This window comes from Topomyia yanbarensis, chromosome 3 (assembly GCF_030247195.1).
Source record: "Topomyia yanbarensis strain Yona2022 chromosome 3, ASM3024719v1, whole genome shotgun sequence".
Taxonomy (NCBI): Eukaryota; Metazoa; Arthropoda; class Insecta; order Diptera; family Culicidae; genus Topomyia; species Topomyia yanbarensis.
In genome coordinates this window covers 18582808-18597662 of record NC_080672.1, presented here as the reverse complement: position 1 = coordinate 18597662, position 14855 = coordinate 18582808, and the positions used below count along the sequence as shown (strand labels likewise).

The 14855-nt window shown below is 38.7% G+C and overlaps 1 protein-coding gene across 1 annotated transcript; it reads left to right on the top strand.

The window, feature by feature from the left end:
* The first annotated feature begins 343 nt into the window (after positions 1 to 343).
* Positions 344 to 1748, top strand: LOC131690344 (peptide methionine sulfoxide reductase-like). The gene is made up of 4 exons (XM_058976049.1): positions 344 to 481; positions 546 to 745; positions 803 to 1063; positions 1316 to 1748. The coding sequence occupies exons 1-4, from the start codon at positions 470 to 472 to the stop codon at positions 1548 to 1550; spliced, it is 708 nt and encodes a 235-aa protein (XP_058832032.1). The 5' UTR covers positions 344 to 469; the 3' UTR covers positions 1551 to 1748.
* The last annotated feature ends 13107 nt before the right edge of the window (positions 1749 to 14855 follow it).

Sequence of the window (14855 nt, the reverse complement as noted above, 5' to 3'; positions counted from 1 at the left end):
GTACATCCCATTTGTTGCATAGAACATTTAACGCCAGATCATCAGGGGAGGTTCGCCTTCCCCAGCTTTGGCTCTAGCACAACTACTTCAAACACCATCGATAGGGAAACGATGCTATGTGTACTATTATCGTAGAGCCGGCAACATCACAGTGTTGTTTCGTAGGCCCGACTTTCAATGAACATATCGCTTGTAACGTGTAACAAGTATTCGAATAAATGCTGCCCCATCTGCTGATGTAGTAGTAAATAAAAGGATTCCTACTTAAAAATTGATAACGTCTTGATTTCGCGAGCACTGGCAAACACGCCGACCGTGTATAAATTAGAGCTGCCCTGAACACAGCTTTTCAAACTATTTTCAGCTTCTGAAGCAACCAGAGCCTAGCTAAATATTTAACAGACACTCTACGTGTTAACAATATAAAAAAACTTGAAATTTGTTAAAATTGTAACAGTAACTTGAAAAAATGGTTGTAACCGTAAGTTTAAAAACTTATGTTTTCTTTTATTCGAATTTTACATTTCTGTTGTTTCTTCTATTAGAAATGCCTAGGCATAACCGAGAGGGTTTCCAAAACTGAGAAGCAGCCGCTACATCATGTGAACATTCCATACGAAAAAGCCACCTTTGGAATGGGTTGCTTCTGGGGCTGTGATTCGCTGTTTGGTGCCACCAAGGGTGTTTTGAGAACCTGTGTCGGATACTCCGGTGGTACCACCGATTCTCCCGTGTACAGAAGCATGTAAATTAATTTCTTTTGTCCAGTTTATTTTCTGGTTGCTCATAATTTATTCCACAGGGGTGATCATACGGAAGTGATTGAAATCCACTACGATCCAACAGTGCTCAGCTATTCGGATTTGCTAGATCTGTTCTGGAACAACCACGAATATGGGCTGACCACTCGCATCAAGCGCCAGTACATGTCACTTATTTTGTATCACAGTGAAGAACAGCGTCGCATTTCGGAAGCTAGTCTAGCAGAGGAACAGATCAAACGGGCTCCCGAGCAAATCATCACTGAAATAGCTGCCGCCGGCGCTTTCTACCCCGCCGAAGAGTAAGTATACTTGATTAATGCAGTTTAAGTGTTCTCGGAGAGCGAACAGCGCTTTGCAAGTTCAAGAACAAGGTCGAAACTGGCTGCTATGCAATTACGAGGCACACCAATATTAAACAAAGTTGCTTAGTGCGCGTTTTACTATCGCTGAATCATTTATTCACACACCAGTATTGCTGAGTAGCACGTTTCTTCCATTAACAAAATAGTGTGTAGGTATGGTACTAATAGAGTTAATTTATTTATTCGCAGTTACCACCAAAAATATCGTCTCCAAAGTCATCGCCAGCTGGCAAAAGAACTGGGGCTGACACCGGAACTGTTGCGCAGCTCGCACGTGGCTGCAGGGTTGAACGGTTACCTGATCGGCGTCGGTGGGCTGGAGCAGTTTGATAAAGATGCCGAACGGCTCGGTCTCAGCGAGGATCAGATTCAGTACGTGCGAGATCACGTACGAGATAACGAGGGCGGTGGAATATTCTGCTGAAACAGTGGGGGTAGATCTGGGTTACTTAGAGTGTTTGTGTTTTCGGTAATGTTTTTATAAAATGTTACCGAATTTAGAATGCTATCGCGTAAGGATATATTGTTCGTAGTAGTTGGTGTTATTAGGCTATAGTACCTGTATTATTAATTATTAGCAAGTTAAGAGAAATTGAATACACATGCACTTTTTTTGAACAATTATGGTAGCATAAATATAATATAAACTCCGAAAATTCTTCTGTTTCAGACGGCGATGTTTTTGATTTGAGGAACAAGAAACATTTTTTGAGCTTGTTCACAAAATTCATTACTTTCGTTGCGTTTATTCATTTCTAGTAAACCCTTTCAAGATCATTTTCTTTTCCTAGCGCATATCTGTTTACATATCAATTATTCCTAGAAAATGTTTAGGTCAAGAAACACAAAACAGCTTATTTTGGTCAAAATAGGTACTTCCCTCGCAAAAGTTGCTTGTTTAAACTCAATTTTGCCGCCAAATAATCGCTTCTTTCTCCTAGTCTATTTACAAAACTTCAGTTGCCTGAATAGAGTAGTTCAAAAATACTACAACAAGTTTTGTATATTCTGTAGGAATGCTTAATAAGAAAATTCTCCAAATTAGGAAAACTTCTTCTCAGCCACAATCATCATTAAGCAAACGGTCCGTGCGCAGAAAATTTTCAAGGGAGGGTTTTGATTTTTTTACGTTTCTTATAAATGAAAGGTATAGAAACCCTCAAACTTCGGACATTTTTGCCGAGTCCTGGAGGGCCGAGTCTTGTGTACCAATCGACTCAGTAACTGTCCATTATCTTCCGTTAACGATAAGGAGTCTTCAACAGACACCGCAGTTGGCTGACTCGTGATAGTGTCGGATTGATTTGTAGTAGTTGGGCCTACCGACTAAGCCGTAACCTCTTATATCTCGCAATCCTGATCCATCCGGGGCAACTGTTAGGTACATTTTCAGTAGAAATTGTGCTCTTGCTTTTTCATTTTGTGTGGCTTGCTATCCAACTTTGCAGTATATCTGATCTGCTCAGGACTGCTGCCAATATCGGCACCAGTTGAGACACACACCGATTCGGAGTTATCTACCATGATTTGCATCTCTTTATACCATCTCAGGGTTTCTTATCCTTCTTGGCGCAACACGTTCCTATTAATTTGATAGCTGGTGCTGAGAGTTCCTCGGCGGTGGTATTTCTCCCGATACAGATGAGTGCATCGGCGGTAAAATTTCTGCAGACTACGGTATCCCGATTTTCTCGTACTTCGTTATTTTTCCTCTTTAGTTCCCGCTGTATGACTTTGCTGTGAAACTGATCTACTTACAGCTGTTGCTAATATCTAAACTTGTCCAAACGTGAACAAATCCAGTGAAGCCGACCAACTTGATTTACATCCCTCTCCAGCTACCATCGCAAGGTTTCTTCCATGGTTTCTACAACGATTTGGTGCTAAAGTGATCGAACTCTAATGGAATTTTGTGTGTCAAAACTCGCAGTATACTTTTTCCCTGAACAGGAAGTTAAAAAATATTTATAAGTCCTCATGGAAGGGGTTTGAAGCCCTCCCCTTGCGCACGGACCTAAAAGGCTATATTGATAAGTTTTGACGTAGGACTACGTCTTTGTTTTCGATATAGGGGTGCACGTTGCAAATTCTACAAAAATGGCATGTAACGGTCCAATTTTAAACCCATATAATTCAGCCATCTCACGTTAAATTTTCGATTTTTTTGCGCATATCGTCCCGAAATACTTCTAAGAATTGATTCCAATAGATAAACCCAAAGATTTTTGATATCATGGCATTAAAAATTTAAATAATAAACAACCTAGTAAAAAAAATCTCGCATTCACACACAGAAGATAGAGCTTCCCTAGTCCAGCACGACAGATTTGTGTACCTAGCGCGCTACGCTTCTATGAATGACGTCGTCATCGACTATTTAAACGGACGAATTTCGCAGGACCAGCTCTTTAAAACAAAGATGGAAAGCAATGACTGTATCACTTAACATGAAAATAATGTACAGAAATGTAAAAACATGCGAATCAATAAAAATTTAATGTAAAAAAAATGCAGGACCAGCTCAGTTGCCTGTTGATCGGCAGGCGAAGCAGATTACTGCGCTGTGTGTTTTCACAGCCAGTGTAGCTGAGTTAGAAGTCCGTTACACTGCCTGTGGAGGTCAGGGTTACCATATTCACAGATTTTTCTGTAATGTCACAGATTTTTTTTACTGAAACACAGATTTTAATGTGGCATCCCTGGTGGAGGTACGCTACCCAGTGAATGCGACTGATCTTGTCCGTCCAAACACTATGCTTTCATTTTCAGCACACTTTTATGTATAATTATTCGTACACAAAATAGTTTGTACATGCGAGCTCCATTTGCAAACACGGTTAACATAGTCGTGGTATTGGTTGTCTCTTTCGCTCTACCCATCATCATCAGCGTTGATTCACTTTGCTTTGTGCGCTTGGGTTTAATGTTTGAGGCGAATGTGTAGGTAGGTAGACTAATTTGTTACTAAATTGCACAACGAAAGTTGATTATTTACGTTCGATCAATTCATTAATTCATTTCCCCGTCACGTGATTCATTTCCACTCAGCCTATAGTATTTTGATTCTACTAATAGGTACATACTACAAAGCATATTTATGAATGAATACACTGCCACTTGAAAAACCGTTGCAAAAACGCATCTTGTACATATACAAAATTATTTTCGATTCTTGCATATTTATAGTTTCGATATATGATTAAGCATTCGCTATATTTGTATGCGTACTTTAGGCAAGTTACAATAATGGTAAAATATAACTAGAATGCTTGGTCTATACATGAAATGTGATTATATTGTCTAAAATTTGATTTTTCTTCACTGGTCCGGGTTTTTTACCACACACAATCGAAAAGTTTTTACAAGCTAATCTTATGCTATAAAGATTTAGTTCCAGATATTAGTTCGGTCACAGTTTTCTGTCTTCTGTTTGGTTCAATATGTAATATTCGATGTTGATTGGTTGTGATTAAACCATACGTAAGAAATACAGTGACCGAAATTCCTATAAGCGCATAGCAAATTTTCAGCCACAGGCTCGATTAAAAAATCAAACGACGTCAATAATTACTGTGTGCGGTATGTATATGTAATATATGCTGTTTGAAGTAGTAAATACTTATTTTTATTTATCAATGCTTGGATTGAAGAAATAAAACATACTTTGTGCACAGAAATTGCTATAAGCGCAGCTTTAATTTTATTTAATATTAATGTAACAAAAACAATAAATCTCAACTTTAATATTTTGTTTGTTTTCCATTTTTCAGACGAGATTTTCCAACATATTTATTGGAATTTTTTACCACTCCTCTCTGACAGCCAATTGAAGCTCTCTGACTGTTCCAAACTGGCGTCCACCACTGTATACTCGTCTTGCCAGGATACCCCAAGGGTTCTCAATGGGATTCATATCAGGACTTCGTGCTGGCCACTCCAGCAACGAGATATCTCGCTCGGTAAATCCCTGTTTAGATGCCTTGCTGACATGAATTGCAGCGTTATCTTGTTGGAAAATGAACTCATTGTTCATTACATCTTCAATAAATGGTATTACAACAGTCTAATAAATCAACGTAGCTTTCAGAGTTCATTCTCGTAGAAATAGTTGCCATCGGTGTCTTTCTTTTGCGTGAAAATGCGGCCCACACCATTAGACTACCACCTCCGAAATTTCTGCTAATTTTTACTTCCGAATTCTTCCGTAGATCATGCCAATAATATGCACAGCAGTCGGGACCTTCGAGGTTGAATTTCTTTTCATCAGAAAATATTACGTTGTCCCATTCTATCTTCCAAGACATAATTTTTGGCGAAATCCAACCTTGCCTGAATGTGTCTTGGCGTCAGATTGGGTTTTTTGGTTTTTTTGTGTACACCATATGTCCAGAGCCACGCAATATTTGACAAACTCTCCTGTTTGTGATGGGAAGTTCCAGATCTTCCTTTATTCCTGAAGAATTGAACATACCTGTCTCACCCAACTGAATAATTCGGTTGCGTTCTCGGTTGGTAATATTGGAATTACCTCTATTTTTATTCCGGATGCCGTATTTTTCACCTTTCTTGAAGAAATTTCGTACTACGGTTTCACCTCTACCGATCCTCTTCGCTACTGCACCGTTGCTTAAGCCGACATTCTTTATTCAAGGATTAATCTCCGTTCATTTTCATCCAAAAATGTCGCTTTAGGAATCTTGAAACTTAAAAAACAATCCCGCTTCGGACACGTTGGTTATGTTTAGCAAGCACTCACTTACAACTGATACACGATATAATGACAGATTTTAATGGTGTGTGTGAATGCAACTCAATAAGTGTTGCCAAAATGGGTGTGCGCTTATAGGAATTTCTTGTTCAAATAAAGAGATTCTGTCACAATAAATCGAAAAAGCAACCATACGAATTCAACAACACACAACTACAATGTCATGACTCATGTAATGTTTTGACAAAACAGCGATGTACTTATATGCAATCATTAGTTCAATATTATAGAAAATGAACGTGCGTTTATAGGAATTTCTGCCATATATTTGATTTATTATTACTATAAATGTACTAGTAAAATAAATATTTTACATTAAGTAGTATAGTCCTACGTCTACAGCTCGTGCAACCCCATAGGGCTGCCTCTTGTAGTTTTTTTATAACAGTCTTTCTCTGGACAAAACCAGCCTAGAAGCCGTGGATTGAAGTATCTTAACCAGAAATCGATTCACTGTGTTCCTACTCCCAAGTCGAAAGAGACGACTGAAAACAGGGGTTCCCAAGCCAAAGGCTCCGTACCGTGCAAAAATATGCCAGTCGTGAACAGATTGCAGGGTGCTACAGTGGCTTTGTACTCTTCAAGGCAGGCTGTACAAGTTGTAGCGCTCGTCCAATGCAACGCAAATCATGTTTGAAAAATGTTTTATACCCTCAGAATCATGTTTATGGGGATTTCGGGACTTTCGGCACTAAAAAAAATTTCTCCGCGGTCATTTTTCAACAGATTTAAAATTTTTTAGAGGCCTTTCCGACACACCAAAATTTTGGGATGAAAACTCAGCAAATGAAAGTGTGAACAAATTTTCAATAATCGGGACTGGATTACTGAAAAGTCGGTGATTGTGCTATCAATTTGACAATTAAATTGCAGAAATTTTAAGCAAAAAGTATCTGTCAAATGGTTGAAATTAAATTGCTGAGTTTTCAACACTTTCAATTGCTGAGTTTTCATCCTATAATTTTGGTGTGAACGGTATTCTATGTTATGTTCTTTTGTCAAAAATACTTTGCGGTTTTGGGAAACAATATGAAAACTAGCATTTGGAAACGTTTTCCCTAAAAAATCGATGTTTGTGGCTCTAAAACTGCATTAAAAAATCTTATGTGTAAAACCAAAATTTATGCATAGAAAAGAAATCGTTAAAGTACGAGAAAAATTAATTACGATCAGCTATAAAAATACGAGGAAAATCGTATGACGTTTCGAGATCATTGAGTTTAAAATTTCATGTTACTACTGCTCTTGGTAGACAAAGCGCGCTTCGAAGCGCTGTAACATTCGATCTACTTCTCGAATCTCTATGAAAATTTGGGAAAATATTCTCAAAAACTTTCAGACTTTCAGATAAAAGCATGAAAAGGTATGCAACCCCTTAAGACAAGAGGAGATTAAGATACTCAGCCTTAATCTGCAGTACGACGGATCACATTTTCGAACAAATGTGGATCGAACAAAACAGGCTCCCGTTTGATTTTGCTGTCGTTATTGAGAATGAAAATCACATTCGTGCGAAAAAGCAATCCGTCATAATGCAGAATTAGACCGATTGAGTATCTGCGAATATCCTCAAAGCGGTGTGCTGTCACCACTTATATGGAACCTTGTCGCCGACCACTTGTTGAGGAATGATGATCGATTTTCCGACATGTTAATGACCTTCAACATATGGTTTCGCTTATGATTATCATATAATGTTCGACGATGTTTGATGCAGCATACCTTATGTGCTGTTCAGCTATATTATTATACCACACCTATTTCTATATATCGTTGCATGCGCGCCCCCGTCCAAGCGCGCTACTATATGTACTGCGACACATAATTTTGTATACCAAGATGAAAAGTAAACGCGATGAAAACACTCGTGAATTCAATAGTAAATTAATGTGTTAAAACTAAAATTGGCTGCTGTGTTACCATTTACTTGATCAGTTACAATAAATATAGTGTCTTTATTTTGGATTAACGTTATACTATGCTCACACCAGTTTTCCCAAATGAACATCGTACACAATGTTCGCTCTGGTTCTGTGCACATATTAAATCCACATTTTGTGTACGACCTTTAACACGCTATTTCGTACCAAAACACGTGCACATGTTCGCCTGCACAACCGAACTCCATGTACGTACACAATGTGCGTACACCTCTCGTACACACAGGTTCATGGCACCAGTTTTCTCCTTATCACTTTCATCATCACTAGCATTCTCTTTTTGCCTTGTGTGAACGGTTCTCGTGTACGCACCTGGTGTATGCACACGGATGTTTGAACTAGAGTTTGAACATCATTCGTTTGGGTTCGGCGTTCGAGGCGAACATGTACATCGAGGCGAAGCATGTTTGAGGTTGAACGCGTGCACGAAATTTTGTACACAGGCACAAACTTGTCGATGTTCATGGGAGGTCTGGTTCACACTATAGAGATAAAAATTAGCAAAAAGAAGTTTGTCATCAAGATAGCGTTAAAACACTTTTTAACTCGTATTGTGAAGGTAGTATAATCCAAACAACACCTCAAAGGTGATTTTCACACAACAAAGAATTATAAGCTCGTCCGTTTCAATTCAATGACACTGCAATTATTGACTAAAATCAAGTACTTCAGGGTAATTCGTGAATAAAAACTTGATTAATCTGCTCACATCGATTTCAGATCCAAAAGAGATTGCACAGTCCTCGGCAATGCAGGCAAAATATGGTAACTGAAGCCCTAGTACATTGATTGAATCTACCCAATAATTGACATATGCGTGACAAATTGACATATGCGTACTGGTACTGAGCCACACACGATTGTGACCCGAAATGATTACTTTACACTTTACACTAACATGTAGTTTTCCTTTTAAAACCTTCAGTAAGAGAGTTTCTCCTTGTGAATAATGGCAGTCTGTCTATATTGTGAATCGATGCTGGTGACTACTGTCATGACATGAGATTAGAACAGTCCCATTCGCTTGATAGATACTGCACAGTATTTCAATCGGAATTCTTCGCGATTCTGTGGGGTGTAAAAAATCGACACTTCAAATTCCCATTTGCGATACAAGAATTTATTTTTGCTCTGTCAATCAGGATACTCTAGAAGCACTTAGATATGTAAATTCGAGATCGAAATAAGTAATCACATGTCGACCTGAGATCAGTCCTTTCGGTATTATTGGATATTAATTGGCAGCTGAATTGGCTCGAGTAGGTACTGTGACTGACTTTGTTGGTTCGGAACCAGTTTTACCACTAACGATTAATTGGGAAAAACAAAAGATTCGCTTTTGGAGTGCTTCCGACCATGCCAACCATTGGCCAAGCTGGCAAGCTAGCATTCAAACAAACACTTTTCTGCCGGATGTGAGTCCGAAAATGTTAAAGAATTTGTTGCAATTTTTCCAAGCGCAATTGCAGCATTCTAGTCTAGTCTAGCTCTCGAAAAAAAAAATCGATGGCGCAGCACTCCCATATAAGTAGTGATGAGTGTCAATACACAGCAAAAGCAAGCCCCGCTGCGGACTAACTGTGTCGCTATTGACTTTTCAAAATGTCCCGTAAGACCACCTATTCGGGAAGTGAATCAATTAATCAAAGTGCAGATGGACCCTTCAACTGCATCATATTTCACAAAAAGTGCTAATAATGTTCGAGGACATTACCCAAGCGGAGTCATTCGTTTCGCGAAACAATATGCAACACACGGCTGAATGCGGCATCGTTAACATCAGTATCCCCTCATGTATTGACAATGACTTTATAGAAGTTCGCTTACATGACATCATGATTTAAAATACATGTCAAGATACGGACAAGTGGATTCCGTCACAGCTGATACTTGGAGGAACTTCTTTCCGGGTGTTTCAAATGGTGTTCGTCTGGTGAGAATGCGTCCGATCAAACTAACTTCTTCATGCGTGAAAATTATGGGCAGATCAACCGAAAATGGGACTTTTAATCAGAGAACGCTGTTCACACACCCAAGACAGATTCCTACGTACCAACTCTGTAATGAAACACTACACCACGGAAACCTTGCGCAGAAGAAAGTCTATTAAGGTGACATTTACCACTACTTTGTTGAAGTTATCAAGTTTGACGAATTAATCCCCCATAATTACTTCTAAGAGGATTGATCACCAACATTATTATTGTTAGGCAATACATAATCTAATTACGACATTCCATTCAGCATTTAAATGTACACCATACGGAGGCACTTGCTTGATTTATTATTTATTTCTTATTGTGTTTAATCCCACTGATTGGCAATTTTTATATTTTTATGATGTAATGACATTTAATTAGCAAGGGACTGGAAGGTGTGGAATATTTTCAAATATTAAGAGCCATAATACTCAAGGAAGGAGTTGAAGGAAGAAAGTTTAGAAAAGCGTGGAAAGTGTCATATGAGTAAGCTCAGAGTTTCCCAGCTTTTTGTCTTCCTCACGCAGCAGTCAGAATATTTTCGCATTAAATGCGAATCACCTGAGTCTTCGGCATGTTCGGACAAGCGTTCGTAATGTCACTTAGTGACTTATGCTGTCGGAACCGACAATTTTTTTTTGTGATATAGATACAAAAATGCTCATAAAACCGATCCTGACGTACTCGAGCCAAACCAAAAACACAATTTTTCATCATTTTAGTCTAATATCCGAAAAAGTTGGTTTTATGTAGAACAACGGCGCCGGTGGTTGAGTGGTAAGCGTGACCGCCACTCATTCCAGTTGGCTGGGTTCAATTCCAGCCGAGGTCGTTGAGATTTTTTTTGCGGTGAAAAAATGACCATAGATCCTTCGGAAGGGAAGTAAAGCCGTTGGTCCCCGGTCCATGAGTTTGATGGATCGATATCTAGTCCAGATAGTGGAGTCACCTCTCTGACGTCGCTAAAGAAGAAGTAGAAGCCAACTTCTATACATATGTATTAACAAATATCCTCCTCCAGTGATACTTTTGCAGTAGTATATACGGCCTCTAGAAAAGCAAGTGTCGGACTAACCATTCCTTCCGCGCTTTAGGATTACCAGGAGTTGCACATTGAAAGATGTTTCGCTACTCCCAAGCAAAATTATTTACTTATTCCCTGTGACGAATTTCGTGCTAAATCGTATTCAGAGTTGGTAGCACAGATCTTAATGAAACTTTCTGCTTATGAAGACTTTGTCACAAAAAGCCACTTTGCATACTTTCTTATTCTAAAAATAATCTAGGCTGTCTTTTGAAAAGGGTCAAACTTTTTATACCAATTTTTTTCAGATAGCTATAGTCTAAAAATGATTAATCCTACAAAAAATGTTGCAGGAATAATTTTCACAAAATTAGTAAAATTTTTGAATAAAAATATTGAAAAAAATCTTCATTGATTCCTACACTGAAAAAATCGATTTTAAAAATTTAAAGTCGATTTACATAAAAGACGGCGCCGGTGGTTGAGTGGTAAGCGTGACCCCCACTCATTCCAGTTGGCCTGGGTTCAATTCCAGCCGAGGTCGTTGAGATTTTTCTGAGGTGAAAAAATCTGTGGTCACGTCTTCCTTCGGAAGGGAAGTAAAGCCGTTGGTCCCCGGTACATGAAATTGGTGGATCGATATCTAGTCCAGGTAGTGAAATCACCTCTCTGGCATCGGTAAAGCAGAAGTATATCCAACTTCTATACTCTACTAACAAAAATATCCTCCTCCCGTGATACTTTGGGATTACCAGGAGTTGCACATTGAAAGATGTTTCGCTAATCCCAAGCATAATTATCTACTGATTCCCTGTGCAACTTCAGCTAGTCCCGATCGATAACGGAGTAGCAGCCAGGGGTGATCGCACAAGCTCAAGCTCACGCTCAAGCTTTAAAGTCGATTTACATAAAAACCCCATTTTTTATTTTGATGAAATTTTGTTCCAAGATAGATGATAATTATGTTTCCTACCTACCGTCCAAAATTCAAGTTGGACACTTTCAAGGAAAACAAATTATTTGAAAAAAAAACGTTTCCTTGTCCAAACTGAATTTTTTTTCAGTGCATTTTCATCGAAAACCAAACCAATGAAAGTCATAATCATCTCAGAATCCAATAAAACTGAGTTTGTGAAAAGATATTGTCTAATTTAGCAACTAAATATATTTTTATTGATCAAGAATTCCATTGAAAAGAATTTATGACATTAAACAAATATTCCATTATTACTTTTTTATTTTCTTGTTTAATTCTGAGGAAGGATCAGGGAAAGAAATAACCACCACAACATTATATATTGAATTTTACATAATTATTTATTTAATTTTATATATAATTTGTCTTAAATCTATCTTCATGCATGCTATTTTGTATTATTTCTATATAAGGAAAATATTTTTGGTTCAACTTCTGAATTAGAATACCTTTTTGCCTCTACTTTGCCACCAGGAATAAGCACAAAAATGTGGAATTTCTAAGTGCCAGATATTGTTTTGGCGTTATTATACAGTTCTTCGAATTCTTCTGACATTTTGTTGCACTGTTCAGTGGATATGTAGCAGAAATTTAATTTTGTGATATTTTTATCAGTTTGTTCAACTGCCCAGTTATATAACTCTCGATAAGGTAATATGGCATTTCCATAGTCGCAAGCAACACTGGCTCTTTTGCCATTCGCTCGAGAGTGTCACCAATAGCATCTCATGGTCCTTTTCCATGGGATGTTGCAAAAAAATGCCATTCTGCGCTCAATTCATACTTTGACTGGAATCAACACATGCTTGCGAATTTTTTTATTTTTGTATATTGCTGCTGCCCCATCAGACATAAAATAAATTTTAGAAAAGTTTGTCAATTGCTTCATAAAATTTATCATTTTTGAGATGAATAACTGAACCGCAGTCTTGCAGTCTTCCAATCTTCCAGTCTTCCAGTCTTCCAGTTTTTCAATCTTCCAGTCTTCCAGTATTCCAGTCTTCCAGTCTTCCAGTCTTCCAGTCTTCCAGTCTTCCAGTCTTCCAGTCTTCCAGTCTTCCAGTCTTCCAGTCTTCCAGTCTTCCAGTCTTCCAGTCTTCCAGTCTTCCAGTCTTCCAGTCTTCCAGTCTTCCAGTCTTCCAGTCTTCCAGTCTTCCAGTCTTCCAGTCTTCCAGTCTTCCAGTCTTCCAGTCTTCCAGTCTTCCAGCCTTCCAGTCTTCCAGTCTTCCAGTCTTCCAGTTTTCCAATCTTTCAGTCTTCCAGTATTCCAGTCTTCCAGTATTCCAGTCTTCCAGTCTTCCAGTCTTCCAGTCTTCCAGTCTTCCAGTCTTCCAGTCTTCCAGTCTTCCAGTCTTCCAGTCTTCCAGTCTTCCAGTCTTCCAGTCTTCCAGTCTTCCAGTCTTCCAGTCTTCCAGTCTTTCAGTCTTGCAGTCTTCCAGTCTTCCAGTCCTCCAGTTTTCCAGTCTTCCAGTCTTCCAGTTTTCCAGTCTTCCAGTCTTCCAGTCTTCCAGTCTTCCAGTCTTCCAGTCTTCCAGTCTTCCAGTCTTCCAGTCTTCCAGTCTTCCAGTCTTCCAGTCTTCCAGTCTTCCAGTCTTCCAGTTTTCCAATCTTCCAGTCTTCCAGTCTTCCAGTTTTCCAATCTTCCAGTCTTCCAGTCTTCCAGTCTTCCAGTCTTCCAGTCTTCCAATCTTCCAGTCTTCCAGTCTTCCAGTCTTCCAGTCTTCCAGTCTTCCAGTCTTCCAGTCTTCCAGTCTTTCAGTCTTGCAGTCTTCCAGTCTTCCAGTCTTCCAGTCCTCCAGTTTTCCAGTCTTCCAGTCTTCCAGTCCTCCAGTCTTCCAGTCCTCCAGTCTTCCAGTCTTCCAGTCTTCCAGTATTCCAGTCTACCAGTCTTCCAGTCCTCCAGTCTTCCAGTCTTCCAGTCTTCCAGTCTTCCAGTCTTCCAGTTTTCCAGTCTTCCAGTCTTCCAGTCTTCCAGTCTTCCAGTCTTCCAGTCTTCCAGTCTTCCAGTCTTCCAGTCTTCCAATCTTCCAGTATTCCAGTCTTCCAGTCTTCAAGTCTTCCAGTCTTCCAGTTTTCCAGTCTTCCAGTCTTCCAGTTCTCCAGTCTTCCAATCTTTCAGTCTTCCAGTCTTCATTCAACTTTGTTATGAATATATACCAAATTCGTTACTGACACTTTTTGCATGTATCAGGCAACTAGCAGCTGGGAAATTGGATTCTAATATTATTATTACTTTCATTGGTTTAGTTTTCGATAAAAATACACTGAAAAAAATAACTTTGGACAAGGGAAGTTTTTTTTTCAAATAACTTTTTTTCGTTGAAAGTGCCCAACCTGAATTTTTGACGGTAGGTAGGGAACAAAATTACCTATCTTGGAACAAAATCGACTTTAAATTTTAAAAAAATCTACTTTTTTCAGTGTAGGAGTCAATGAAGAATTTTTTCAATATTTTTATTAAAAAATTTGACTAATTTTGTGAAAATCATTCCCAAACCATTTTTTTGTAGGACATGTCATTTTTAGACCATAGCCATTTGAAAAAAAAATATGGTAAAAAAGTTTGACCCTTTTCAAAAGACAGTCTAGATCAGCTTTGGAAAAACTAAGTATGCAAAATGGCTTTTTCTGACTAAGTTCTCATGTACAGAAAGATTCATTAAGATCTAAGAGGGTACTGCCAACATTTGTTCGAGTTGGCGTGAAATTTGTCCTGTTCAACTTCAACTAGTCCAGATCGATGGCGGAGTAGCAGCAAGGGGCTCTAGCTCAAAGAGTTAGTTTTATGTAGGGCAGTGCAAGTACACATTTTAGCGTCGTTGCTTCAACTACTAGTCTTTAAATAGACTGATTAAGAGAAAACAAATAGGTATGCTATTCCAGTTGAAAAACTCTAGCAGCCAATTTCTCCACTGGATGAAAACCAGTTTTCCCTGAAAACTAGTTTTCGGATAGCTGGAGAGCGAAAGTCGAAAATCGGTTTTCATCGAAAACTGATTTTCATCCAAGTTAAGAAATTGGCCGTAGGTCCATGAGCTATCA